Source organism: Natator depressus, chromosome 15 (assembly GCF_965152275.1).
Source record: "Natator depressus isolate rNatDep1 chromosome 15, rNatDep2.hap1, whole genome shotgun sequence".
NCBI lineage: Eukaryota > Metazoa > Chordata > Testudines > Cheloniidae > Natator > Natator depressus.
This window is the reverse complement of record NC_134248.1, coordinates 2,813,996-2,840,405: the sequence shown is the minus strand read 5'-3', so window position 1 is coordinate 2,840,405 and position 26,410 is coordinate 2,813,996. Positions and strand designations below refer to the sequence as shown.

At 52.9% G+C, this 26,410-nt stretch overlaps 1 protein-coding gene across 1 annotated transcript in view; it reads left to right on the top strand.

Moving 5' to 3' along the window:
• RASAL1 (RAS protein activator like 1) overlaps positions 1-26,410 on the top strand; it is a 109,504-nt gene that overhangs the window by 4,646 nt on the left and 78,448 nt on the right. The window contains exons 2-4 of the mRNA XM_074973253.1: positions 17,120-17,176; positions 23,414-23,527; positions 24,224-24,285. Coding sequence (XP_074829354.1) covers positions 17,120-17,176; positions 23,414-23,527; positions 24,224-24,285 — 233 coding nt within the window. The remainder of the gene's footprint in view (positions 1-17,119; positions 17,177-23,413; positions 23,528-24,223; positions 24,286-26,410) is intronic.

Genomic DNA, 26,410 nt, shown 5'->3' with positions numbered 1-26,410 from the left:
TCAGGGGTGTGAAATCCCAAGCAATGCAGCTATGCCAACCTAACCCTCAGTGTAGCCACAGCCGGGTCAACAGAAGAATGCTCCCCCCACTCGGGGAGGCAGTATTCCTACAGCCATGGAAAACCCCTTCTGTCACCGGAGGCTGCGTCTGCACTAGGGGCTAAGCGCGGCGTAGCTGCAGTCCCCACAGTGCAGACAAACCTTTAGGGTTTTATCCTGCGGCCCGTCACCACAGTATCTGAACGTTTGGGTGTGTTAGGTTGACTTGTTTCAAAGTTTTTGTTGGTTCATTGGTAGGGGCTTGTTAGGAAGGAATATCAGTATTGGGGTTTGAGGGCAGAAAGGGGGGTCAGTGTTGGAGATTTATTGGGTAAAAGGGCGTGATAAATTGTGAATCTTCTGTAATATTTTTATGACCCCAGGTGTGCCTCGATTTCCCCTATATTTTCCATGGCTACCTGGCAGGGAGTGGAGGAGGACTATTTGTTCTCACAGCATGCTAAAGCCTGGTCTACACTAGAAACTATGTCGCTGTGGGGTGAGAAAAATCCACACCCCTGAGCAGCATAGTTAAGCCAACCTAAGTTCCTATGTAGACAGTGACAAAGCCCTGGCTGGGATGATTTAGTTGGGGATTGGTCCTGCTTCGAGCAGGGGGTTGGACTAGGTGACCTCCTGAGGTCTCCTCCAACCCTAATCTTCTAGGATTCTATGGTGGAAGAATTCTTCCGTTGACTCAGCTGCCAGCTCTCGGGGAGGTGGATTACCTACACCGAGGGGAGAATCCCTCGTGTCGCCAGAGGGAGTGTCTTCAGGGAAGCGCTGCCGCAGAGCAGCTGTGCTGCGGTAGCATTCTGAGTGTAAACAAGCCCTGAAGCCATCTGAAGCCATCCCTGCACTGCAGAGACTGAAGCCATCCCTGCACTGCAGAGACTGAAGCCATCCCTGCACTGCAGAGACTGAAGCCATCCCTGCACTGCAGAGTTAAGCCGACTTAAGTTACAGTGACGATCGTAAACCACTGTGATTGCATGGTTTGTGCATGTTCACACAACGCTCCTTGTGTTGGTGCTCTAGCACCAACAGGGAGAGCAGTGTGCCATGGGTAGCTATCGGACTGTGCAAATCTCCACCTTCTCCCGCTGGGCACACTGGGAACGGATCACAGTGCCTCCTGGGACGGGGTCACCACCCCCACGATGCAGTTTTCTTCCATACCGTAATTCCAAGGGCTTCCGACTGTGTTTTGTGCTGTTTTTCAACTGCCCCTGCAGGGCTGGCCTTACCCTGAGGCGAACTGAGGCAGCCGCCTCAGGTGCCAGACTTGTGCGGGGGGTGGGCGCCACTAGGACCCCGAGTGTAGAAAATGGTGTCTGCTGCTGGTGCCTCTGGATTCTCTCTGCGCGAGATGCACAGAGATGGGGGAGTGCTGGGCTGGAGGGAGGAGGGCACAAGAGACAGAACAGGCAGGCCGGAGAAAAGGGGAGAGGGAATCACAGAAAGCAGCAGGAGCTGCAAGGGGAGAGAGGAGGATGAGCCTCTTATGTACCTCTCTAGCCCCCCAGGGCCTGGACTGATTAACCCCAGCTTCTCAGGGAGCTTCCTCTTTCCTGCTGCTTCCCTGAACCCACTTGAGGAGAACAGGCAGCCAACTGAAGTAGTAGAAGCCAGTTAGGCCCTTAAGATGCTGACATCTTCCCTCACTCAGGTCCTGCTACCAGCCTGCTTATTTGTCCCCTTCAACTGAGTGTTGAGAGCCACTATCGCTGGCCCAGAACAGCAGCCATGAGTGAAAGAAGAAAACGCCCCTCTGGGGCAGCATTCAGAAAAAGCAAGCAAGCAAAGGAAGCTTTTCTATCTAAGCAGGAAGGAGCTCTCCTGAGATACATAGACACAAATGTTCCTGGTGAGCCTTCCGGCCCCAGTGAGGATGTGAGTGGTGAGGAGATGCCTGATCTTCCAGTCAGTCAGAGTGCAGGTGACCTGGCAGCTACTGCAGCATCCGTATCTCCATCTCAAATGGATGTAGCCATGCACATTCCTGAAGAAAAGGATAGATCAGAGAAGGGTGTGGTGGAGCTGCAAGAAACAGCTGCTGCTGAGTTTAGTTCCTTAAGTCTAGAGGATCCAGGACTCTGGACCCACTTGAGCAGTAGCCTGAGGGACTTGCTTGTACTGCGTGGGCCACAGCAAGTGAAAAACTTCATGTTCCCCAAAGACAATGAAAATAGAAGTTTCCATCCAACACATTACTGGCGTGAAATCCCCAATGGTGACAAAGTGGAGAGGCCATGGCTTATGTACTCAAAAACCCAGAATGCTGCATACTGGTTTTGTTGCCAACGCTTCCAGTCTAATGTTCCAGCCACATTGGGTTCTACAGGAACAAAGGACTGGAAAAATCTGGCTAGAAATCTAGCATGCCATGAGAAGGCAGCAAATCACCAGAGAGTATTCCATAGGTGGAAAGAGCTTGAGATGAGACTAAGGTTAAAGGCCACCACAGATGATCAGCATCAAGAGACGATTGCATCTGAGTCTCTTTACTGGCAAAATGTTCTGAAAAGGCTCATTGTATTGTGAGAATGCTTGCGACCCAAAACCTAGCACTGCATGGCACTTCAGATCAGCTGTATGTGCCAAACAATGGAAACTTCCTTAAAATTGTGGAGCTGATGGCTGAGTTTGATGCTGTACTCCAGGAGCATCTAAGAAGAGCCACCACCCAAGAAATGTACACACACCACTGCCTTGGAAAAACCATTCAAAATGAGATCAGACAGTTACTGGCAACAAAAGTCAAACAGAAGATTGTGGCAGATCTGAAGTCAGCAAGGGATTACTCTGTTATTCTGGACTGCACACCTGACATCAGCCATATGGAACAAATGACTTTAATGGTGCACTTTGTAACAACAACAGAACCGAGTGAAAATGTCCCTGCAATGGTGACTGTCAGAGAGCATTTTCTAGAATTTATTGACATTGATCGTACTACAGAAGCAGGTATGACAAATGTGCTTCTTAAAAAGCTGGAAGATACGGGAATAGCGATAGCTGACATGAGAGGTCAGGGCTACGATAATGGTGCCAACCTGAGAGGAAAGAACAGAGGAGCACAGACACGGATCCGAGAGTTAAACCCTCGAGCTTTTTTTGTCCCGTGCAGGTTCTCATTCATTGAACTTGGTGGTCAGTGATGCAGCATCAGCTTCTCGTGAGGCTGCTGAATTTTTTAATGTAATTCAAAACATCTATGTATTTTTCTCTGCATCAACTCATCGATGGCAAATTTTGAAGCAATATCTGGGAACATCCTCTCTGACACTGAAACCACTGAGTGCCACACGATGGGAAAGTCGAGTGGAGGCGATAAAGCCTATCAAACACCAAATTGGGAAGATAGATGATGCCATAGTTGCCATTATGGAGGATAATGCTGTGACAGGAACTGTTCGTGGGAGAACAGTGGCAGGGGGAAATGGAATCACCAGAAACATACATAACTTCACATTTCTGTGTGGCATAGTGCTGTGGCATGACATACTGTTTGAAATAAATGTTGAAAGCAAGAGACTCCAAGGTGTTGACCTTGATATATCTGGAGCAATGGAACAACTGGACCAAGCAAAGTCAGACCTACAGTCTTACCGCTCAGATGAGGGATTTCAAAATGTTCTGAAGAGTGCATAGAAGTTGGCAGAGGAACTTCACACTGAAGCTATTTCCCACCCATTCAAGAATACAAGAGTCACCGAAGAAGAAAAGATTTTGATTATGAGGCGGGGGATAATCCCATAAGAGACCCCAAACAACAATTCAAAGTTGAATTCTTTAACCAGGTGCTAGATTGTGCAATACAGTCAGTTGAAGAACGTTTCATGCGGCTCAAGGAACACAGCAGTATATTTGGGATGTTGTAGGATATTCGCAAACTCCTCACGATACCTGAAGAAGACCTACACCAGCAATGCAGGGCACTAGAGACAGTGTTGACACATGATGACATGCGTGATATTGATACGAGTGATTTAGGTGATGAACTGAAAGCCCTTTCAAGATACATTTCAGCAGAATCAACTCCAAAGGCTGTTCTGGAATATATGTGCACAAATAAGATGACCACCCTCTTTCCAAATGCTTTTGTTGCTCTGCGCATACGTCTAACACTTCCTGTAACAATTGCAGGTGGAGAACGCAGCTTCTCCTAGCTGAAGTTAATAAAAACACATCTACGCTCCACAATGACACAGGAGAGGCTGGTCGGCCTTGCAACCATCTCAACAGAGCATGAGCTGGCCCAGACTGTGGACCTTCTGGAAGCAGTTCAAACTTTGCTCCCAAGAAGGCACGGAAAGCACCACTTTGAGTATTCACACAGATAAAAATGCCCGTGTTTACTATGCAGACAAGAAAAGTTACATTTGCTGTTCAGGCGTTTGAAAGTTAAGTGTTACTTAAAATTTTTGAACAAGGCATTTTAAGTTGTTAATTCTCCTTCATTGGGGTAGGAATAGAGCAGCACCATGAGAGGAGTAGAACAGGAAGAAGGCAGAATTGAGACCTTTCAAAGTTTTGGCCCAAGCAAGGGGGCATGGGGGGCGTCATTTGAGCTCCCCGCCTCAGGTTCCAAAATGTTGTGGGCCGGCCCTGTGCCCCTGTGAACTTTATGCCCGCCATCTCTTCCTAAAAGCATGGATCCTGCACTACGCTCCAGTCTTGTCATGAGTGTTATGAACACAACATGGCTAATCCTGCAGTATTTCATGAGCTGTGACTCCGAACAGGAATCCATGGTGCTTTCCCTCCTGTGTGCCATGGAAAGAAACAATTCAAGATTGATGTTGGCATTCACAGAACAGCTACGCACAGCGAACCGTCACTACTGGGCTCGGGAAACGGCACTGGGTGGTGGCATCAGATCGTGAGGCACGTCTGGGACGACGAGCAGTGGCTGCAGAACTCTCCTCTGCGCGAAGCCACTTCCTTGAACTGTGTGCGGAGCTCGCTACCCCTTTCCCCACCCAGGGCACAAGGAAACCAAAATGAGAGTTGCCCCAACAGTGGAAAAATAAGTGGTGATCACTGTGTGGAAGCTGGCAACTCCAGACTGCTACCGGTCAGTTGCGAATCAGTTTGGAGTTGGGGAAGTCCACCCTGGGGCTTGCATTCCTGCAAGTGTGCAGGGCCATTAATCGCCTTCTGCTACGAAGGACTGTGACTCTTGGAAATATGTGTGAAAGAGGATGGCTTTGCAGCAATGGAATTCCCTAACTGAATCAGGGCAATAGATGGCATGCATATCCCAATTTTGACCCCCAGGCGGTCTTGTGACAGAGTACATCAACAGAAAGGGGTACTTCTCTATGGTATTACAGGTGCTTGCGGATCACCGGGGTCATTTCACTGACATCAATGCGGGGTAGTCAGGGAAGGTGCATGACGCACATATCTTCAGGAACACTGGCCTGTACAAAAGGCTACATACAGGGACTTTCTTTCCAGAGCAAAAGATTCCAATGTGGGATATTGAAATGCCCATAATGATCCTGGGAGATCCATAGCCTACCCCTTACTCCCATGGCTCATGACACCTTACACCAGAAACCTGGACAGCAGCAAGGAGCACTTCAACAATAGTCTAAGCAGGTGCCGAATGCCCATAGAATGTGTGTTCGGCAGATTAAAGGTTCACTGCCTTTTTCGCAGGTTAGACCTCTCATGTTCATAGCAGCCTGCTGTGCTCTGCATAACATTTGTGAAGCCAAGAGCAAAAAGTTTCCCCAGGGGTGGAGCATGGGGGTGGATTGCATGGTGGCTGACTTTGAGTAGCCAAACACTAGGGCTATCAGAGGGGCTAAGTGGGGTGGAGGGTGGGAGGGGACTATTTAAGTCAGGGAGGCTTTGAAACAGCATTTTGACAATGAGCCCCAGTAATGTGTCTTTCTGTAATGAATTGAGCCAGGTAGTCTGCCACTGTGTTTGACTTTCTGTTGCCACTACCCTGTGTAGGTCACCAATAAAGAATCACAGTTTTTGTAAGACTCAATTTTTATTAAACAAATGTCCCTGGGGTGGAGTGCAAGAGGCTTGGGATGTGAGAGGAATGTGTATGGGGAGTTTGGGGAGGGCAAGGAAAGCAGTTCTGTATGGATTTCAAGCAGGGGGCTGGGGGGTGGGGTTGAACACGCATATGTTCCCCCTGCAGCACAGTCAGGGACCTCAGTATCCCTGTTTGGTCCTCCATGAGCTTTATTATCTGCTCCTGACCCTGTCTCCTCTCCTGGCCCTGTCTCCTCTCCTGGCTATCCATTTGTAGTTTATTGTGTCTCTCGATGCTCTGTGCTCACTATCAGCCTAATCTGATGATTGCAGAAATTCCCAAAACATGTCCTCCTTACTGCTCCTCGTTCACCTCCTTATCTGAGGGAGGCACTCCATCAGTGCGTAGGAGCTGGCCCTCAAGGGAACATCTGCAGAAGTAAAAGAAACAAACACACAGAGTCAGTATTGTGTGTTCACTCAGTATTGAATCATAAAAGTTACACACACCTCTTTCTCACTTTCCTTTGGCCAGCACACAGCACAGCCAGAGCACTAAACATGGCGAGTTCAGCCTGGGGCGAGGGGTGCAAGATGAGACAGGGTCTGGGTGGTTTCAGAAGGGGATCAGTACACACACCTGGGGACACTATTCTGAATACTGGCACCATTTTCCAGAGGCGGGGAAAGTTGAAATCACACTACTGAGGATAAGGAAAGCTGCTTGCCCATGTCCTGCTTTGGTTCCTGTACAAGTGATTCACAATTGGCATGGCAAAGTTTCCTACAATGGGGGAAGAAACAGCAGGAACCTTTGGCAGAGGATTGCAGAGCCCCCACTTCATAACTGCACCGGGGAATATGAAGGAGATGCAAATAGTACCTAGTGTTAATTTCAATCTCTTCTCCCACGTGCACTAAGAAAAAAGAAAAAGAACACCTCTACCTCATGTAAATCATGCACTATCAAAGAAAAATGAGTACTTACTGGAGCTCCCTCTCCTGCTTCAGGCACACCAGAGCTGGACTGCTGGGACTGGCTAGACCTCTCCGGAGTCAAAAAGAGGTCCTGGCTCGCTGTGCCACCGGACGAGCCGGTTGCCTGTTGCACGTCCTCCTCCAACTGGACCTCCTCGTCCACCACTTCATCCTCGGGGTTGACTCCACTGGCTGCTGTCTCCAGTCTCCCTGAAGTATCTGTGGGGCCCTTGGCGGTGCAGGTGGGGTCGCCGCCAAGGGTGGTTACAGCTCCTTGTAGAAGCTGCATGTTTTCGGTGCCACACCAGAGAGACAGTTGGCCTCCCTTGCCTCCTGGTACACCTGCCTCAGCTCCTTTATCTTGGCACAGCCCAGCTGCGTCCTGGTCATGCCCCTTCTCATCCATGCCATGAGCAATCTGCTTGTAGGTGTCAAAGATCCTAGGGCAGGATCAGCTGCTACTGCACAGCGTCCTCTCCCCACAGACACAGCAACTCTGGTGTACTCCAGGCAGGAGTGCGTTTGCTGTGGAAAGCCGGCATGGTCAGCTGGGAAGATGCAATGTCCAGGCCAAGCAACCATGAAGAGGAATTTCAAAAATTCCCCGAGCTTTTAAGGGGGAGGAGCACATGCCTGTGTACCTGGCTGAAGGGCAGCAGAGTAGAAACTGCTGACCAGAGCGGTCATGATGGGCATTTTGGGACACTGCCTGGAGGTCACTTAGGGTGACATAACCAAGCACACTAACACTGCATCTCTCTAACGTTGTCACAAAAAGCTCTGTGCTTCTTGTCGAGGTGGTTTTATTACATTGGCGCAGCAGGGGAGTTACATGGGCAGGAGGGGCATTGTAGTGCATACACCTCCACTGGTTTGTCGATGAAAGCTGCCTTTTGTCAACAGAACTGTGTAGTGTAGACAAGGCCATAGGTATGAATGGCGCCTGGCTGTCTGAGCCTGAATGGGCCATTAAAAGAAAAAACGACTGGCAGAGGCCTTGAGAAGACAATGGAAAAGCCAGTCACCAGGACACTGACACCTACTAATCCACAACCCAGAGGGGGACGCATTTCCCCACCTCTCCACCAGGAAGCTGAGCAAAGACCCCAGCTCGACAACAAAGGCCTGGGAAGGCATGAGGTAGGGGGATAAGAGATGGCTGCTGGAGGAAGGTGGGGACTCTCTTGCCTGGGAACTGACAGATCAGACCGAGAGAGACACAGAGCTTGACCAATGGGGTTCACTGCAGCTGTGCGCTAACCGGAATGGGCTATGCTGTGCTAATCTAAGGCCTGCCTAGGCTGGGTTCCAGCTGAGTAATAAACCCGCCTGTTGGGACAGCACTGTCCTTGCAAACGTTTGGTGAGGTGCATTCATCCCTGCAGAGTGGACAAGTCTCTCTCTCAGCTGGACTTGCTGAACAGAGCTCCTGGCGTGCTGAGCCCCAGAGATTCAGTCAAAGGAGACAGTGAGGTCGCGTGGCCTACCCAGGAGGATGAGCGAGCCCCTTTGGGGTCTGGCACGGCGAGAGGTTCCTCCTAGAGACTGTTCCAAAGCTGGGGCTGTAGCACTGATCCTGTGGATGCTTGGTGAGAGGGCCAGTGGTGGCAGGTTTTTGGATAGAAAGGGAGTCAATGTTGTGAGTTTCATTCTTAAGGGGGAAAGGTCTCTTTAAAAAAGAAGGATTTGCAGCTTTTCCTAAAAATGGTGAGACTCCAGATTTGCCCGATTTCCAGAAGTTCATTCCATAGCTGGATCCCCTCAACCTACAGTGCTATGTCCCCAGCTCTTCTATCATAGAAGATTAGGGTTGGAAGAGACCTCAGGAGCTCATCTAGTCCAACCCCCTGCTCCTGAGCTAGAAAAGTACCACTTTAAAAAAGAAAGCTGAGTGTCCCCAATCACCTGGCTCTGGGAACTGCGGATTTCCAGAAAAAAAACCCAATGTCATGAGACTGGTGATAAAATAATGAGATCTGGCAACTCCATGAGTCAGTCCCACTAAAGTCAAGGGGCTCCCCAGAGTTGCAGGGATATTCCCACACATGGATTATTGCAGGATCATGCCCTATATTTCACAGACCCATAGATTCAAAAGGCAGAAGGCACCACTGTGCTCATCTAGTTTGACCTTGCATATGACACAGGCCATAGAACTTCCCCACAATAATTTCTGTTTGAACTAGAGCAGATCTTTTAGAAAAACCTCAGTCTTTATTTAACAATTGCCAGTAATGGAGACTCCATCACAACCCCTCTGTTAAAAATTCACACCTTAGTTGCATTGTACATTAACATTAAACAGCTTTGAAATAACATTAGGATGAAAACAAGCCAACTTCCACACATACAAGAAAGACTCATGGGTCAGAGTTAAGGGGAGTGAGTTATAATGAAATCAACTGTCAGAAATCTGTACAAATTCTGAGTTTGATTGTGCAACGCGGAAAACATGGCAGCTTCGGTTTAGTAAGTGAGCCGGTCCATCGGTAGCCTTACATTGCCTTGTCAGGCAAGTTCCTCACTGACTACAATTCACCTCCTAACTGAGGCCAGTTGTCCCAATGCTGCTTATTTTCTCCTTTTGTGGAATTTTGAAACTCACTGAAAAGACGAATCCTGAGAGAGATAAAGTCCCTTCTTATCTCTGATCAGTGCAGAGGGAAGTTGTGTGAAAGAAACCAACTGTCAAGAATATATGAACAAATCTAACCCCTTGGGTTAGATCTCAGCCAGCGAGTCCCACGAGGTTAATGGAGCTATGCTGACTTTATAGGAGCTTTCTCTGGCTGCTGCTGTGTATTCCCTGACCAGGCTGGGGTTAGAGCCGGGGTCTGGGGTCCCCTGGGAGGCCGTGAGCTGGTTTCAGGGGGTCCTCCAAGCAGGGCCAGTGCTAGACTTGCTGTGGCTCAGGGCAGACAGCCAAAGCCCCGCTGCATGGGGCTTAAAGCCTGGGGCCCTGAGCCCTGCCACCCGGGGCTGAAGCCAAACCTGAGCAACTGAGGGCCGTCAGGGCAGAGCAGTGACTCCCCAGTGTGTCTCAGGGCCTTGCCCTACCTGATTTTCCAGGGAGTGTCTTAATTAGGAATAAAGAAAAGGAGTACTTGTGGCACCTTAGAGACTAACCAATTTATTTGAGCATGAGCTTTCGTGAGCTACAGCTCACTTCATCGGATGCATACTGTGGAAATTGCAGAAGACATTATTATATACACAGACACCATGAACCAATACCTCCTCCCACCCCACTCTCCTGCTGGTAATAGCTTATCTAAAGTGATCATCAAGATGGGCCATTTCCAGCACAAATCCAGGTTTTCTCACCCTCCGCCCCCCCACAGACAAACTCGCTCTCTTGCTGGTAATAGGTAATAATGGGTTCCTCCCCCACTCTGAACTCTAGGGTACAGATGTGGGGACCTGCATGAAAAACCTCTTAAGCTTATCTTTACCAGCTTAGGTCAAAACTTCCCCAAGGTACAAAATATTCCACCCTTTTGTCCTTGGATTGGCCGCTACCACCACCAAACAAATACTGGTTACTGGGGAAGAGCTGTTTGGACACATCTTTCCCCCCAAAATACTTCCCAAAACCTTGCACCCCACTTCCTGGACAAGGTTTGGTAAAAAGCCTCACCAATTTGCCTAGGTGACTACAGACCCAGACCCTTGGATCTTAAGGACGATGAACAATCCTCCCAACACTTGCACCCCCCCTTTCCAGGGAAATGTTGGATAAAAAGCCTCACCAATTTGCATAGGTGACCACAGACCCAAACCCTTGGATCTGAGAACAGTGAAAAAGCATTCAGTTTTCTTACAAAAAGACTTTTAATAGAAATAGAAGTAAATAGAAATAAAAAAAAAATCCCCCCTGTAAAATCAGGATGGTAAATACCTTACAGGGTAATTAGATTCAAAACATAGAGAACCCCTCTAGGCAAAAACCTTAAGTTACAAAAAAGATACACAGACAGAAATAGTTATTCTATTCAGCACAATTCTTTTCTCAGCCATTTAAAGAAATCATAATCTAACACGTACCTAGCTAGATTACTTACTAAAAGTTCTAAGGCTTCATTCCTGGTCTATCCCCGGCAAAGACAGAATATAGACAGACACACAGACCCTTTGTTTCTCTCCCTCCTCCCAGCTTTTGAAAGTATCTTGTCTCCTCATTGGTCATTTTGGTCAGGTGCCAGCGAGGTTACCTTTAGCTTCTTAACCCTTTACAGGTGAGAGGAGATTTCCTCTGGCCAGGAGGGATTTTAAAGGGGTTTACCCTTCCCTTTATATTTATGACACGCCCCCCAAATCTCAGCTAGGGTGAAACACTGGCTGGGATTTCTTCCTGGAGCTCTAGGAAAAACAGAGTTAATAAGACACATGCATCTCTAAATATACTACCAAGTACATAAAGACTAACAATATTTTCCACATCTCAAGGACGATTTTAACCAGTTGATTCTGGGAAACTTTCATGTGAGAGTGCATCAGCCACTTTGTTAGAAGCTCCTGAACAGTGTGAAGAGAGTGGTCACTTTGGATGGGCTATTACCAGCAAGAGAGTGAGTTTGTCTGTGGGGGGGCGGAGGGTGAGAAAACCTGGATTTGTGCTGGAAATGGCCCATCTTGATGATCACTTTAGATAAGCTATTACCAGCAGGAGAGTGGGGTGGGAGGAGGTATTGGTTCATGGTGTCTGTGTATATAATGTCTTCTGCAGTTTCCACAGTATGCATCCGATGAAGTGAGCTGTAGCTCACGAAAGCTCATGCTCAAATAAATTGGTTAGTCTCTAAGGTGCCACAAGTCCTCCTTTTCTTTTTGCGAATACAGACTAACACGGCTGTTACTCTGAAACCTGTCATTAATTAGGAATGGGGGACCACTGGCTAACCGCCAAAACGTTCTTCCTCCTTGCAACCCCTCACTCCCCCTACGAAGCTATGTCCATTTCTAGATCCAAATTTTTATATCCAGTCCTGATCCCAGCCAGGCCCAGCTACCATGCAGAAAGCAGTTCCTCTGGGATTCCTGTTCGAGTCTGCAGGCCAGAGGCTTTGGGGAAGCACCTGCACTGGAACCTGTTGAGCGCTGGCCCAAGTGAATGAGATGCTCCTTTGGCACCCTTCCCCATGCAGGCCTTGGCCCCTTCTTCTCTGCTGCCCCCGCCCACCCCAATATGCCCCGGACCCACAGTTTCTGCTCAGATGCCTCTGGTCACTTCTCCTTAGAATGGAGCCCTAGAGCCATAGGGCTAGAAGGGCCCGCAAGGGTCGTCTAGTCTAACCCCTGCCAAGATGCAGGAGTGTTTGGGTCTAAACCATCCCAGACAGACGGCTCCAGACTCCTTTTGAAAATCTCCAGGGAAGGAGCTTCCACAACCTCCCTAGGTGTCTGTTCCATTGTTAGTTAGGGAGTTTTTCCTGAGATTTAATCTAAATCTGCTCTGCTGTAGTTTGAATCCATTGCCTCTTGCCCTGCCCTCTGTGGCAAGCGAGGACAACTTTTCTCCATCTTTTTTATGGCAGCCTTTTCAGTATCTGAAGTCCGCTGTCATGTCCCCCCTAATCTCCTCTTTTCCAAACTGAACATACCCAGTTCCCTCTGCCTTTGCTCGTAAGGCTGCATTCCATCCCTTTGATCATCTTTGTCACTCACCTCTGGATCTTTTCCAGTTTCTCCACATCCTGTCCAGGGGCGGCGAGTTATATGGGCCTGTGGTGCCCATGTTCCAGGAATATTCAGGGTCTGGAAGCCCGGCTCCACCAATGTTTGGGGTCGGGTCTCTCCCCCGGCCCCGCCTGCCGCCCCTGCGTGCCTCCCCCAGAGCATCTCCCAGCCCCACCTGCCACCCCCGGGCGATTTAAAAGGGCTCAAGGGGCCTCTGGCCCCCCCCACCCCCACTGGCAGCACAGCGGGGCTAAGGCAGCTTCCTGCCCGCCCTCACTCCGAGCCACTCCCGGAAGCGGGCGGCACATCCCTGCAGCCCTGGGGGTATGTGTCTCTGCACACTGCCCCTGCCCTGAGCACTGACTCTGCAGCTCCCATTGGTCGGGAACTGCGGCGAATGGGAGCTGCGGGGGCGGTGCCTGCGGGCAGCGGCGTGCAGAGACCCCCTGGCCCACCCGCCTAGAAACCGCTGCCGGAGGGGTGTGCGGGTCACTTTCAGGAGCCGCCTGAGGTAAGCGCTGCACCCCTCACCCTCTCTTGCACGCCAACCCCCTGCCCCAAGCCAGAGCCTGCACCCCACACCCAAACTCCCTCCCAGATCCCATACCCCTCACCCCCTCCTGCACCCCAACCCCAGCCCAGAGCCCGCACCCAGCACCCAAACTCCCTCCCAGAGCCCACACCCCTCCCGCACCCAAACTCCACCCCAGAGCCTTAGGCAGGCAGGTGTGTGTGTTGGGGGGGGAGGTGTACGCAGGACTTGGACCCATTCTGGGCACCACCAGAAATTATACAAACCTGCCTCCCCTGATCCTGTCTATACAGCGGTGACCAAAATTGGACACTGTACTCCCGCTGAGGCCTACCCAGTGTCCACGGAAGCTACTAGATCGCATGCCCTGATTCTCATGGGTGACTTTAATTTTCCTGATATCTGCTGGGAGAGCAATACAGCGGTGCATAGACAATCCAGGAAGTTTTTGGAAAGCGTAGGGGACAATTTCCTGGCGCAAGTGCTAGGGGAGCCAACTAGGGGGGGCGCTTTTCTTGACCTGCTGCTCACAAACCGGGTAGAATTAGTGGGGGAAGCAAAAGTGGATGGGAATCTGGGAGGCAGTGACCATGAGTTGGTTGAGTTCAGGATCCTGACGCAGGGAAGAAAGGTAAGCAGCAGGATACGGACCCTGGACTTCAGGAAAGCAGACTTCGACTCCCTCAGGGAACAGATGGCCAGGATCCCCTGGGGGACTAACATGAAGGGGAAGGGAGTCCAGGAGAGCTGGCTGTATTTCAAGGAATCCCTGTTGAGGTTACAGGGACAAACCATCCCGATGAGTCGAAAGAATAGTAAATATGGCAGGCGACCAGCTTGGCTTAATGGTGAAATCCTAGCGGATCTTAAACATAAAAAAGAAGCTTACAAGAAGTGGAAGGTTGGACATATGACCAGGGAAGAGTATAAAAATATTGCTCGGGCATGTAGGAAAGATATCAGGAGGGCCAAATCGCACCTGGAGCTGCAGCTAGCAAGAGATGTCAAGAGTAACAAGAAGGGTTTCTTCAGGTATGTTGGCAACAAGAAGAAAGCCAAGGAAAGTGTGGGCCCCTTACTGAATGAGGGAGGCAACCTAGTGACAGAGGATGTGGAAAAAGCTAATGTACTCAATGCTTTTTTTGCCTCTGTTTTCACTAACAAGGTCAGCTCCCAGACTGCTGCGCTGGGCATCACAGAATGGGGAAGAGATGGCCAGCCCTCTGTGGAGATAGAGGTGGTTAGGGACTATTTAGAAAAGCTGGACGTGCACAAGTCCATGGGGCCGGACGAGTTGCATCCGAGAGTGCTGAAGGAATTGGCGGCTGTGATTGCAGAGCCCTTGGCCATTATCTTTGAAAACTCGTGGCGAACGGGGGAAGTCCCGGATGACTGGAAAAAGGCTAATGTAGTGCCAATCTTTAAAAAAGGGAAGAAGGAGGATCCTGGGAACTACAGGCCAGTCAGCCTCACCTCAGTCCCTGGAAAAATCATGGAGCAGGTCCTCAAAGAATCAATCCTGAAGCACTTACATGAGAGGAAAGTGATCAGGAACAGTCAGCATGGATTCACCAAGGGAAGGTCATGCCTGACTAATCTAATCGCCTTTTATGATGAGATTACTGGTTCTGTGGATGAAGGGAAAGCAGTGGATGTATTGTTTCTTGACTTTAGCAAAGCTTTTGACACGGTCTCCCACAGTATTCTTGTCAGCAAGTTAAGGAAGTATGGGCTGGATGAATGCACTATAAGGTGGGTAGAAAGCTGGCTAGATTGTCGGGCTCAACGGGTAGTGATCAATGGCTCCATGTCTAGTTGGCAGCCGGTGTCAAGTGGAGTGCCCCAGGGGTCGGTCCTGGGGCCGGTTTTGTTCAATATCTTCATAAATGATCTGGAGGATGGTGTGGATTGCACTCTCAGCAAATTTGCGGATGATACTAAACTGGGAGGAGTGGTAGATACGCTGGAGGGGAGGGATAGGATACAGAAGGACCTAGACAAATTGGAGGATTGGGCCAAAAGAAATCTGATGAGGTTCAATAAGGATAAGTGCAGGGTCCTACACTTAGGATGGAAGAATCCAATGCACCGCTACAGACTAGGGACCGAATGGCTAGGCAGCAGTTCTGCGGAAAAGGATCTAGGGGTGACAGTGGACGAGAAGCTGGATATGAGTCAACAGTGTGCCCTTGTTGCCAAAAAGGCCAATGGCATTTTGGGATGTATAAGTAGGGGCATAGCGAGCAGATCGAGGGACGTGATCGTTCCCCTCTATTCGACACTGGTGAGGCCTCATCTGGAGTACTGTGTCCAGTTTTGGGCCCCACACTACAAGAAGGATGTGGATAAATTGGAGAGAGTCCAGCGAAGGGCAACAAAAATGATTAGGGGTCTAGAGCACATGACTTATGAAGAGAGGCTGAGGGATCTGGGATTGTTTAGTCTGCAGAAGAGAAGAATGAGGGGGGATTTGATAGCTGCTTTCAACTACCTGAAAGGGGGTTCCAAAGAGGATGGCTCTAGACTGTTCTCAATGGTAGCAGATGACAGAACGAGGAGTAATGGTCTCAAGTTGCAATGGAGGAGGTTTAGATTGGATATTAGGAAAAACTTTTTCACTAAGAGGGTGGTGAAACACTGGAATGCGTTACCTAGGGAGGTGGTAGAATCTTCTTCCTTAGAGGTTTTTAAGGTCAGGCTTGACAAAGCCCTGGCTGGGATGATTTAACTGGGAATTGGTCCTGCTTCGAGCAGGGGGTTGGACTAGATGACCTTCTGGGGTCCCTTCCAACCCTGATATTCTATGATTCTATGATTCTATGATTCCAGCAGAGCGGTGCTATCACCTCCCATGACTCGCATGCTGCGCCTCTGGTAATGCAGCCTCACATTGCATTTGCTTTTTTTGCAACAGCATCACACTGCTGACTCACGTTGAGGGTGGGATCCACCACAACTCCCAGATCCTTCCCAGCAGTGCTACTGCCAAACCAGTTATCCCCCATTCGGTATCTGTGCGTTTGGTTTCTCTTCCCTAAGCGTAACACCTTCCATTTGTCCTTGGTGAATTTCATTTTGTTATCTGTAGCCCAGTTCTCCAATTTATCAAGATCACTTTGAATTTTAGTTCCATGTGATCCAGACATCAATGAGCGAGACTCCAAAGAAACCTGCCAGTTAGCTCCAGCCTTTGGCTCGCCCAAGGTTCCCCACAGTCAGCCTTGCTGGATTGCCAGCTCCTGGGGGCATGGACTGTGCATTCCCCAGGGCTCTGTTGGCAGTAGCCGGCGTAGTGATCCTTGGCAGCACGGCATGGAGGCCCAAGGGGGAAGGCAGCGTTACTGTCTGTGGCGGGCCTGGCACCAGAGGATGTGAAGAGCCACACAGAGCCATCGCGGGGGGAGAAGGAGGGGAAGGGGATTTGGGGGATGGGAAGTGGGGAAAGGGAGCCTTTGCTTGCCTGGCTGTGCTTTCCCTGGGGCCATGCCAGGGCAGTGGAAGTTGTCCTGATGCAGTGCATTGCCTCTTATGGAGCCCAGCAGACCGTCCGTCCCTAAAGGGCCAGGGCACAGGTCAGCCTAACCCTGATGTTCCCTTGGGAGTGGAGTGCTACCCCACGCCCCGGTCAGGCCTCCCGATGAAGGAAAGCAGCGGGTGTGATGGAAGCCCTCTCCCCCCCCACCAAGGCAGAGCGTCCGGCTGCCTGTGCCATGCTCTGTTATACCTGCGCACCAGCCTCCAACCAGAGCCACCCACTGTACCTAGCTGCAAACAGCGCTCGCCCTGGTGACCCTGGAGGGCTGCAGAGGCCTGCGGGAGGTGCTCGGACACCACCGATACCAATGCCCTGCTTAATACTAATCTGCCTGCTTGTTTGGTTTCCCTCCCCAGGTCTGGCACCAGTGACCCCTACTGCATTGTCAAAGTCGACAACGAGGTGGTAGCCAGGTGAGTGTGCCATGCTGGGGGCCCTGGGGATGGGACGGGACAGCACAGTCAAGGAGGGGCGTTTGCACTGCCAGGGTTCGATGCCGGGTGACGTGGCTCAGTGTGATACAGGCTGATGTACAGAGCAAAGCGCTGGTCTCCGCTCACTCAGCTGTCTCTGCAGGCGTTGATTTCCTGGCGTGTCTGCGGGACGTGGCTCTAAGGCCTGCACCGTCTGGAGCTGTCAGTCGTATCAGCACATACGTGCCAGCTGTGCTTGCACCCAGCAAACTTAGGTCATAGGCTGAGTCTAGTCCCATCCGCATGGCAAACAGCTGCCAAGTTAGGAGGCCTGGAACTCACCCCCCACCCTGCTGAGAAGGGCCCAGCCCTTGCTCATGGCTTTAGTGTATTTGGGGACAGGGTTAAAGCCCATTGTATCCCATCTCCACCAGGGGATGGAGCCATATTGGAGCCTGGCCACTTGCCCACAGCATGGTTACCTTGGCAGTGCGGATGGGGTCTCTGGCTGGCTGCATTGGGGGCGGATGTGCTGTTTGTAGGGCTCACACCCCTGCCCCACCTGTTGCAGGAGGCAGCCTTTAAACTGTAGCCTTAACATGCTGGCGTCAGCCCCGCACTGGCGTCAGCCAGCCAATGCCTGGGATCACGTGACCTAGCAGGAATAACATAGAACCATGGCCCTTAACCACTGGGCCCTTAATCCCAGGCATTGGCCCGAAGGGGCTGGGATCTCCAGACACAGAGACTTGAGAGTCTCATTCCCGCCAAGGAGCTTATCAAGGGCTGAGCAAAGCTACCTGGCCCACCCTGCATTAGGGGAGGGAGCTGCGAGCTCAGCTGTTTGGCCCAGCACTGAGTGGGTCACGTCAGCTGGGTCTCCTGCGTTGTGCCCTGAGAAGGGGTGAGTGAGATACTGTCCTGCAGCTCTGGGGATCGGCTGAGATCCAGCCCTGGAGGGGGAAACGACAGAACCCCAGGGCCAGGGAAGGACGGGTCACCTTCTGGATAAGGCCCAGGGCTGGGACTCAGCAGTTCTGGGTTCTAACCCACTCTCTGTCGCTGACACACTGGGCAAGTCACTTAGGGCAGATTTTTAAAAGTGGCTACATATTTCAGTGCTCGACTTTTGGTGCCCAATTTGTAACACCTGGATCCTGCTTTTCAGAGGTGCTGGGCCAAGCAGCTGCCTCTGGAAAGCTGGGACCGGCAGTACCTCCAGCAGTCCGGCCCTGAGTGTGTTAGATCGGGCAGCCAAAAACTAGCTGCAACTTCTGAAAATGTGGGTCTGTGTTGCTCTGTGCCTCAGTTTCCCCATCTGTGGAATGGGGATGATGACACTGCCTGCCACCTGTGCAAGGGGCTTTGAGATTCTGGGATGGGAGGTGCTGGAGCATGAACCGTGGGGGAGCTCTATAAGCTCAGCAGGTGCCTTTCTCCCCAGCCGTGTCCGGTCAGGCCAGAGAGGACCCCATGAGGGATGATGCGCCCAGCGTCACATTGCACAGAGGAATCTACTCCAGGCCCAAACTGTCTCTCCTTGTGCCCCCCCCTTCCCCACCATGCCCAACTCTGCCTGTCCTAGGCTGGCTTCCGAGAGCACGCTCTCACGCTGCCCTGTTCACCATGATGACTCCTATCTCTGTGCTCCCCTACCCCATACTGCGCCTGCCGGGGGGAGAACCCTTTCTGCTCTCCCACTTGCTGGCTCCAGGAGCCCACAGGGTGGGAAGGGTGATGGGGCTGCAGCCACAGAGCCGCCAGCTGCCTGCCCTGCCATGGAACTCCTGTGCGGGCCCGGTGGGGGTGGCTGTGCCATTGCGTGAGGCCATCGGGTGGTCCCCGCGCCGGCACGGGCGTGGTCGCTCGAACCAGCCCTGGTTATAGCTGCATTTGGTGGCTTCCAGCTGCACACAGCCCCCTGCTTGCTCTCTGGACAGAGGAGACTCTCCCCTATTCAATATCTTCATAAATGATCTGGAGGATGGTGTGGATTGCACTCTCAGCAAATTTGCAGATGATACTAAACTGGGAGGAGTGGTAGATACGCTGGAGGGGAGGGATAGGATACAGAAGGACCTAGACAAATTGGAGGATTGGGCCAAAAGAAATCTGATGAGGTTCAATAAGGATAAGTGCAGGGTCCTGCACTTAGGATGGAAGAATCCAATGCACCGCTACAGACTAGGGACCGAATGGCTAGGCAGCAGTTCTGCGGAAAAGGACCTAGGGGTGACAGTGGACGAGAAGCTGGATATGAGTCAACAGTGTGCCCTTGTTGCCAAGAAGGCCAATGGCATTTTGGGATGTATAAGTAGGGGCATAGCGAGCAGATCGAGGGATGTGATCGTTCCCCTCTATTCGACACTGGTGAGGCCTCATCTGGAGTACTGTGTCCAGTTTTGGGCCCCACACTACAAGAAGGATGTGGATAAATTGGAGAGAGTCCAGCGAAGGGCAACAAAAATGATTAGGGGTCTGGAGCACATGACTTATGAGGAGAGGCTGAGGGAACTGGGATTGTTTAGTCTACGGAAGAGAAGAATGAGGGGGGATTTGATAGCTGCTTTCAACTACCTGAAAGGGGGTTCCAAAGAGGATGGCTCTAGACTGTTCTCAATGGTAGCAGATGACAGAACGAGGAGTAATGGTCTCAAGTTGCAATGGGGGAGGTTTAGATTGGATATTAGGAAAAACTTTTTCACTAAGAGGGTGGTGAGACACTGGAATGCGTTACCTAGGGAGGTGGTAGAATCTCCTTCCTTAGAGGTTTTTAAGGTCAGGCTTGACAAAGCCCTGGCTGGGATGATTTAACTGGGAATTGGTCCTGCTTTGAGCAGGGGGTTGGACTAGATGACCTTCTGGGGTCCCTTCCAACCCTGATATTCTATGATTCTATGATTCTATGATTCTATTCCCTGGGGGCGGGCAGCATCCTCCAGGCTGGGCTTGCTCCCTTCTGCCCCGCCGGTTCTCCACCCTGCCCCGTGGTTGCCGTGGTGCTCCAAGTCCTGCGGCAGCGCAGAGAAGCTGCTTGGGAGCTGGCCAGTGATGAAGTGGTTACTATGGAGAAGTCCATAAATTATTCCCCCTTCTGGAGAGGTGGCAGCGTCTCCCCCTTTCCAGCCAGCTGGCCGAGTGCTCGCTGGAGGGGAGGGAGGGAGTATCTGGCCAGAGCTGGGGGAGTGGGGGCAGGAGAGCAATACAGGGTCAGGGGCCTGGGTCCTCCCAGCCTCATCCATGGTCCTCACATACAGCCCAGCACATCTCCTTCCCTCCCTCCCTCCCTCTCTTCTCTTCCACTCTCTGTCTCTCTCTCTCCTTCTTCTTAATCATCCCCTGCCCCTGCCCGTCCCCCAGCTTTCATTTCCTGAGCAGCCCCAGATCTGGCCCAGGCTCATCGCCAGCCCTGCTGCCACTGCACCGTTCTCCCCACTGGGAAGCCACCCTTTGTCCTGCTCATAACTCCAGGGGAGAATGGAAACAACCTCCTGCTCCTTGGAACCGCCACATCCCGGCCAGGGAGCCCCGGCCACAGCACTGGGACTGGTGTCTGCGGGTGAAGCTTGGTCCAGAAATGTCTTTCGGTGGGTGGGGTGCATGCAAAGTCTGGATCCAACCTTTATGGGCTTTTGGAACGGGGAGTTTGTTCCCAGCCCAGCACCAAGGCTGCGTCCTCATTTCATCCAGGGACATCCATGCATTTCCAGGCAGCTAGCTCCTCTCTTTGATTGGAAAGGACAATTTTGCAGCCTTCAGCTCAGCTCCCAGCTGAGGTTGGGGACTGGGATTTCCATGGGTGTGGGGTTCACGCACTGGAGGCCAGCACAACGTCTCCCCTCTGCAGGGTCCAGCAGTTGGTTTCCCCTGAATCCGATCCCAAGGCTGCAGAATCTCCAGCAGGAGGTCACTGAGCAAGGGAAGGCAGCTCCCCTAATCAGCAGGGAGCCAGATGCCTTCATCTCCTCCTGCGCCCAAGGCAGATCCTGCAGCAGGAAGAAGTGGGAGGAAAAGCAGATGTACTGGGGTAGCAGACGGGGTCTGTCCCCGAGATGGCCACCGCTGCACCTCAGCTCCAAACCCCCACTGCCATACCCAGTCCCAGTTAAGGAGGTTTATTCTTTTACGAAAAAGGTTAAACCAACAACTAGAATGCAGACTTAAGTCAGTTCCTGGCCCCAGAGGCAATGTATGGGGACGACACATGGAGTCAAGTACCCCCCAGATTTCTGCCAGGGTGTGCCAGCTGGGCCCCCTCCCTGTGTGGCAGCTCCTGGAGCTGGTGAGCTGCAAGTTGTGGCCACAGGGAGAGGCAGGAGCAAACAATTGAGAGCTGAGGGTAAGGAGAGGTGCCCTGGGGGGGGGGGGGGTGTGACTCAAGGTGTTGGGGGAGGTGTGGACCTTTAAATTGAGCCCACCCCACTATCAGCCGGGACCAGTTGTCTCTGCCTGGCTCCAGGCACACGTCCACCCCTCCCAGGGTCTCTGACATTCCAGCTCCTAGCAGCTTCCTCCCCTCCGCCCACGGCACTCCACCCTTGGAGCAGCAGCCCTGAGCCCCCTCGCTCCAGGGATTCACTGCAGGAGTTAGCTCCCCTCTCACGTGTCCTTTGCTGCCCAGGGCCCAGCTTGTCTCAGTCCTCCCTCTCAGCTCCCTACTAGTTGCCCTTTGTAGACCCAGGGGCAGCCCAGCCCTCTTTAATTAGCTCGGTCTCTCCACAGAGACCCGCTCCTCCGCAACAGGGTCCCACAGCCTGGGGGGATCCCTCTTGAAGCTCCCACATGCAACGTAGCTGAAATGCTTGAGCACAATGTTTCCTTTGGCTCGCTGAGAGGCTTTGGAGCTGCTTGTTCTGAATCTGAATCCCCGAGCCCTGGGAAATGAGATGGGGAGCTGGGAAGTCATGAGCTCTAGCCCCAGCTCAGTCACCCACTTGCTGTGTGTCCTTGGGCAAGTTGGTTAATCTCTCTGGGCTAAATTAATTCCTGGCTGTGTTTTCATTAACCGCAGCAGATGGGTTTGGCCCTCTGGGCCTCACTTTCCCCATCTGTAAAATGGGGATAATGATGCTTCCCTGCTACATGGGGGGCTCAGGAGGGCTGATGGCTCATGTCTGCATGGCACCTTCATGCTGTAAATTGCTCTAGAGGTGCTGAACTCTGTTCTCTTTCTCTTCCTTTCAGTGGGGTGTGGGCCAACGGCAGCACCCACCTCGCTGCCTCCCCTTCCCTCCACATGGGACCCACAGTAGTGGTGCGGGCACTGAAGCCAGCCAGTGCTGAGGTTTCCTTGGGTGTCAGGAAACAGTCTTCCCCACTCACGCTCCCCCCACCCCCTGCGCTGGGACGAAGCAGCAGTAAACGCCAGCCCCAGGTCTGGAAGTCCCAAGCGAGGGTGCCACATGCAGTGCGTGCCTTGGGCCAGCAGCCTGCTGTAGAGAAGGAGGCCCTGAGATATACCCCGCAGGGAGCATGCAGTGGGACTGGCAGAACCGGGAGCTGGAGGTTGCTTGAGCCGTGCCCTACCAGCTCTGTGGGTTGGATCTCGGGCAAATGTGGCAGGGTTGTGATGCTGCAGGGGCTGGGCAGCCTTTGGGTAGGTGTGCCAGGACTCTTTGTGTGTGCCTGGTGCTGTGCATGTTGGCAGTATCTGGGTGCGTGCGCTCGTGCGTTGGCATTTGTGTGGCTGTGGGTGTCGGTGGGGTGGTTTGCCGCTGGGGATGCGTGTTGGCAGGAGCTGCGTGACTGGTTGCTGGTGACATCTACATCCCTTTGGCTATGTGTGTGCGCATGTGTGTGTGTTGCTGTAGTTCTTTGTATCCGTGTGTCAGTGGAGGCTGCATGCCTCTGGCAGGGCTGTGTGTACCTCTGTGCATTTGGTGGGGTCAACGTGCATGGTACATGCTCTTGATTCTTGGAGCTGTGAGGTCCAGATGGCATCTCTGACAGTCTGGGGTGATCTGTCAATCCCTGAGCAGGGCCTGAGCCTCTGCCCCTCCTTCCAAAGCCCTTGGGATAAAGCAGCTAGAGTAAATCTGCCCCAGTGGCCACCCCCAGGGGTAGGGACTGAGCCTGTGGTTCCCACAGTGACAGCTGGGTCCACCAGCTGTGATCCCTCTTACAGCCCCTCTCCACTGCTCCATGACCTACGATGCTGGCTCGGCCTAATTGCCTCTCGCAGGGGGATGGTCCCGGCCACTGGCACTGACTTCACCCGCCCCTGCGCTCTGCTTGCAGGACCGCTACCGTGTGGAAGAACCTGAATCCCTTCTGGGGGGAGGAGTACACCCTGCACCTGCCTAGGGGCTTCCACAGTCTTGCCTTCTACGTGCTGGATGAGGACACCATTGGGTAAGACGGTGCTGGAGGGGGCATAGGGGACTGCTTCTGGGCCTGGAGAGGACCCCGGGTCTGTCTGGGGCTCAGAACACGAATGAAGTGCAGTGGGTCTTACTGAGCTAGGCTCTGCTTGGAACAATGGAGCTGCCCCTGGGCTCTGGTGCCGCGCTGGCACACCCTTTCCCTGGGGCTGGCCCCTGACTCAGCAGCAAACAGGCAGCAGGATTATTAGAGTATTTACTTTCCCTTATTTCCTCACAAACCCCCTCACCCCCCACCCGAGGGCTCCTCCACAGTCTGGGCCTCTGAGCTTGGGGCTGATTTGGCCATTGTCTTGCCTCAGGGATGGGTGTGGGAGAAGCCCATCAGTGAACAGCCATGGAGGAGGAATTCTCTGCTTCCCAGGGCTGGTTTTTCCAAGACCTTGTGGACAAGGCACAGGACGGGCCTCAGGAGATGTAGGCTCTCTGATGCTCCAGTGAGGGGCTCCCTACTGTAACTACTGCCAGAGACAGACGTTAGACAGTTGGTTTCCTTGGTGGAGCTGTGCAGAGCAAAGCACGAAGGGAATGAATCCCTCCCTGAACAGCTGGGTGGTGCGAGGAAGCCCGCTGAGGTGGATTGGCCCCTGGGTAATCTGCTCCTTGGCTGTGCAGGGCAGTTAATTCCAGGCATTCTTTGCCCAGACCTGGCTCTCTTTCCTTGCAGGCACGATGATGTCATTGGCAAAATATCGCTCAGTAGAGAATGGATTTCGTCCTCCCCACGAGGTAGGTGCTGGGGCTAGGGAGGGAGCACTGGGGCTGCAGCAGTGTCTTATGAAGACAGTGACTGGGTCACAGGTGACATGCAGGGCAGCAGGCACCAAACTGGCAACTTATGGGCCATTCCGCAAGGCCTGGGTTTGCCAGCTTTCTAATTTCGGAAAACCAAAGACCCTCACGCTGCTCCCTGTCCCGCCCCTTCCCGAGGCCCCACCCCTGCTCACTCCATCCCCCCACCTCCGTCGCTTGCTCAGCTCACCCTCGCTCACTTGCTGATTTGCACCAGGCTGGGGCAGGGATTGAGGTGCGGGAGGTGGTGAGGGCTCTGGCTGGAGGTGCACCTGGGGTGGGGCCAGGGATGAGGGGTTTGGGGTGCAGGAGGGGGCACCAGGCAGGGGCCAAGGGGTGTGGGAGGGGGTGCAGGCTGCAGGCTCCGGGAGGGAGTTTGGGTGTGGGAGAGGGCTCCGAGCTGAGGCAGGGGGTTAGGGCATGGGAGAGGGTTCAGGGTGCGGGCTCTGGGCGGCTTTGGCTGGTGCAGTTTGCAGGGGCTCCGGGAGGCGCTGATGTTAGGCAGCCCCTTAAATAGCAGCTGCACCAGCGCCGCCCTGGCATTTCTGGGCCTCAGAGGCTGCTCGATCTGCCATGAATCCTGGACACATGGCTCGGCCAGCGCACCAAGGACAAAGATTTCCTGTTCTCTGGAATGCGGGGGGAGGAATTCCCCACAAGTGATACACACACCCCACTGCTGCCCCTGGCTCGCTGCTCCCCCAGTGGAGCCCAAAACACAGCAGCTCTAGGGAGGGCGCTGCTGCAGGCCCTCTCCTCCTCTCCCCGCCATTTGTCGTGACCCCGTCCCCCAGCCCCTCTCCTTCGTCCACCCCAGTTTGGCCACTGGCTGGTGCCTCCACGCCCAACTGCTGCCCGACTCTGCTAGGATCCGTTCCTAAAGCCCAACTTTAGCCCCATGCTTCTGCGCAGCCCATTCATCCCGGGGGGAGGCTGCAGCCCACAGCCCCTTACCTACTGGCCGCATGGTCCTGAGACAAGTCCCGTGAAGTGGGCTACTGGGCCCGGGGCAGGTGGTGGGGGCTTGCCCTGGCCCCCTCCCCTGCCGCCGGCTGCATCCAGCCCCTGGGAAGCTGGGCTGGTTCCTCTTTCCACTTCCGCCGGCTGGGGAGCAGCAGGCCGGGTAGGGAGGGGGCTGAAGGCACTTCCTAAAGGCCACAACGCCCGCTCCACAGGGAGCCCAGGGTTAACCCTGCCAGCCCCAGCCTGCAGCTGGGTGCCTTTCCCAGCCCCTCCACGGGGATCCGTCCCCTGCCCGCCAGGGCTCACACCGGCCCCAAGCTCCACAAAGAGAACTGCTGCAGGCCCCATCCTCATCCCCCCGCCACCAACCGGACTTTTAACAGCCTGGTCGGTGGTGCAGATCGGAGCCGCCAGGGTCCCTTTTCGACTGGGTGTTCCGGTCGAAAACCGGATGCCTGGCAACCCTAGCGAGGCCTGGCTCAGAATCCTAGCCTCCCCCAGCGAGCAGGGCCCTGGCATGTTGCCAGCCTAGCTAGTTTGTTACTAGATTTAGTGACCTTTTGGTTTCCCTAGCGAGAAAATAAGTGGCAAAGTGACCAGTGACAAATCTAGTGACTTTCACTGCCAATTACAGTGACATTCAGAGGAAGAAGTCACCAATATGCATAGTCACAAAATCATTCACAAGCAGCTCGATAGTGTTAATAAAATCCATTCCATGCTCTTCTTACTACATTCTGTTGCACACCTAGTCAATGTCATTACATCTCAATGAAGCAGCTCCTTGGAAGGAATCACATTCCAGGGCTTCTTGGGCTGAGATCACTATAATCTGCAGGTGAGGAAAAGAAGTTTGTGGAGGCTGATTAAATACTTTGCTAAAGCGAGGCGCACTTTGGAGAGAGCACCAGGCCCAGGGCTTGTTTTTACCCAAATGTTCTTTCTCGCTGCTACGCAGTAGGTAGCACAGCCTGGGATGCAGGGAAAGATGGCTAATAAAGTGGGCGGGGGGGGGGGGCAGGTTAGCCAGCGAGGAGAGCCACATGGATGGACGGTGGCTTCGGATGAGACAGGGCTCCAATGGGCCAGGGGAGCACTG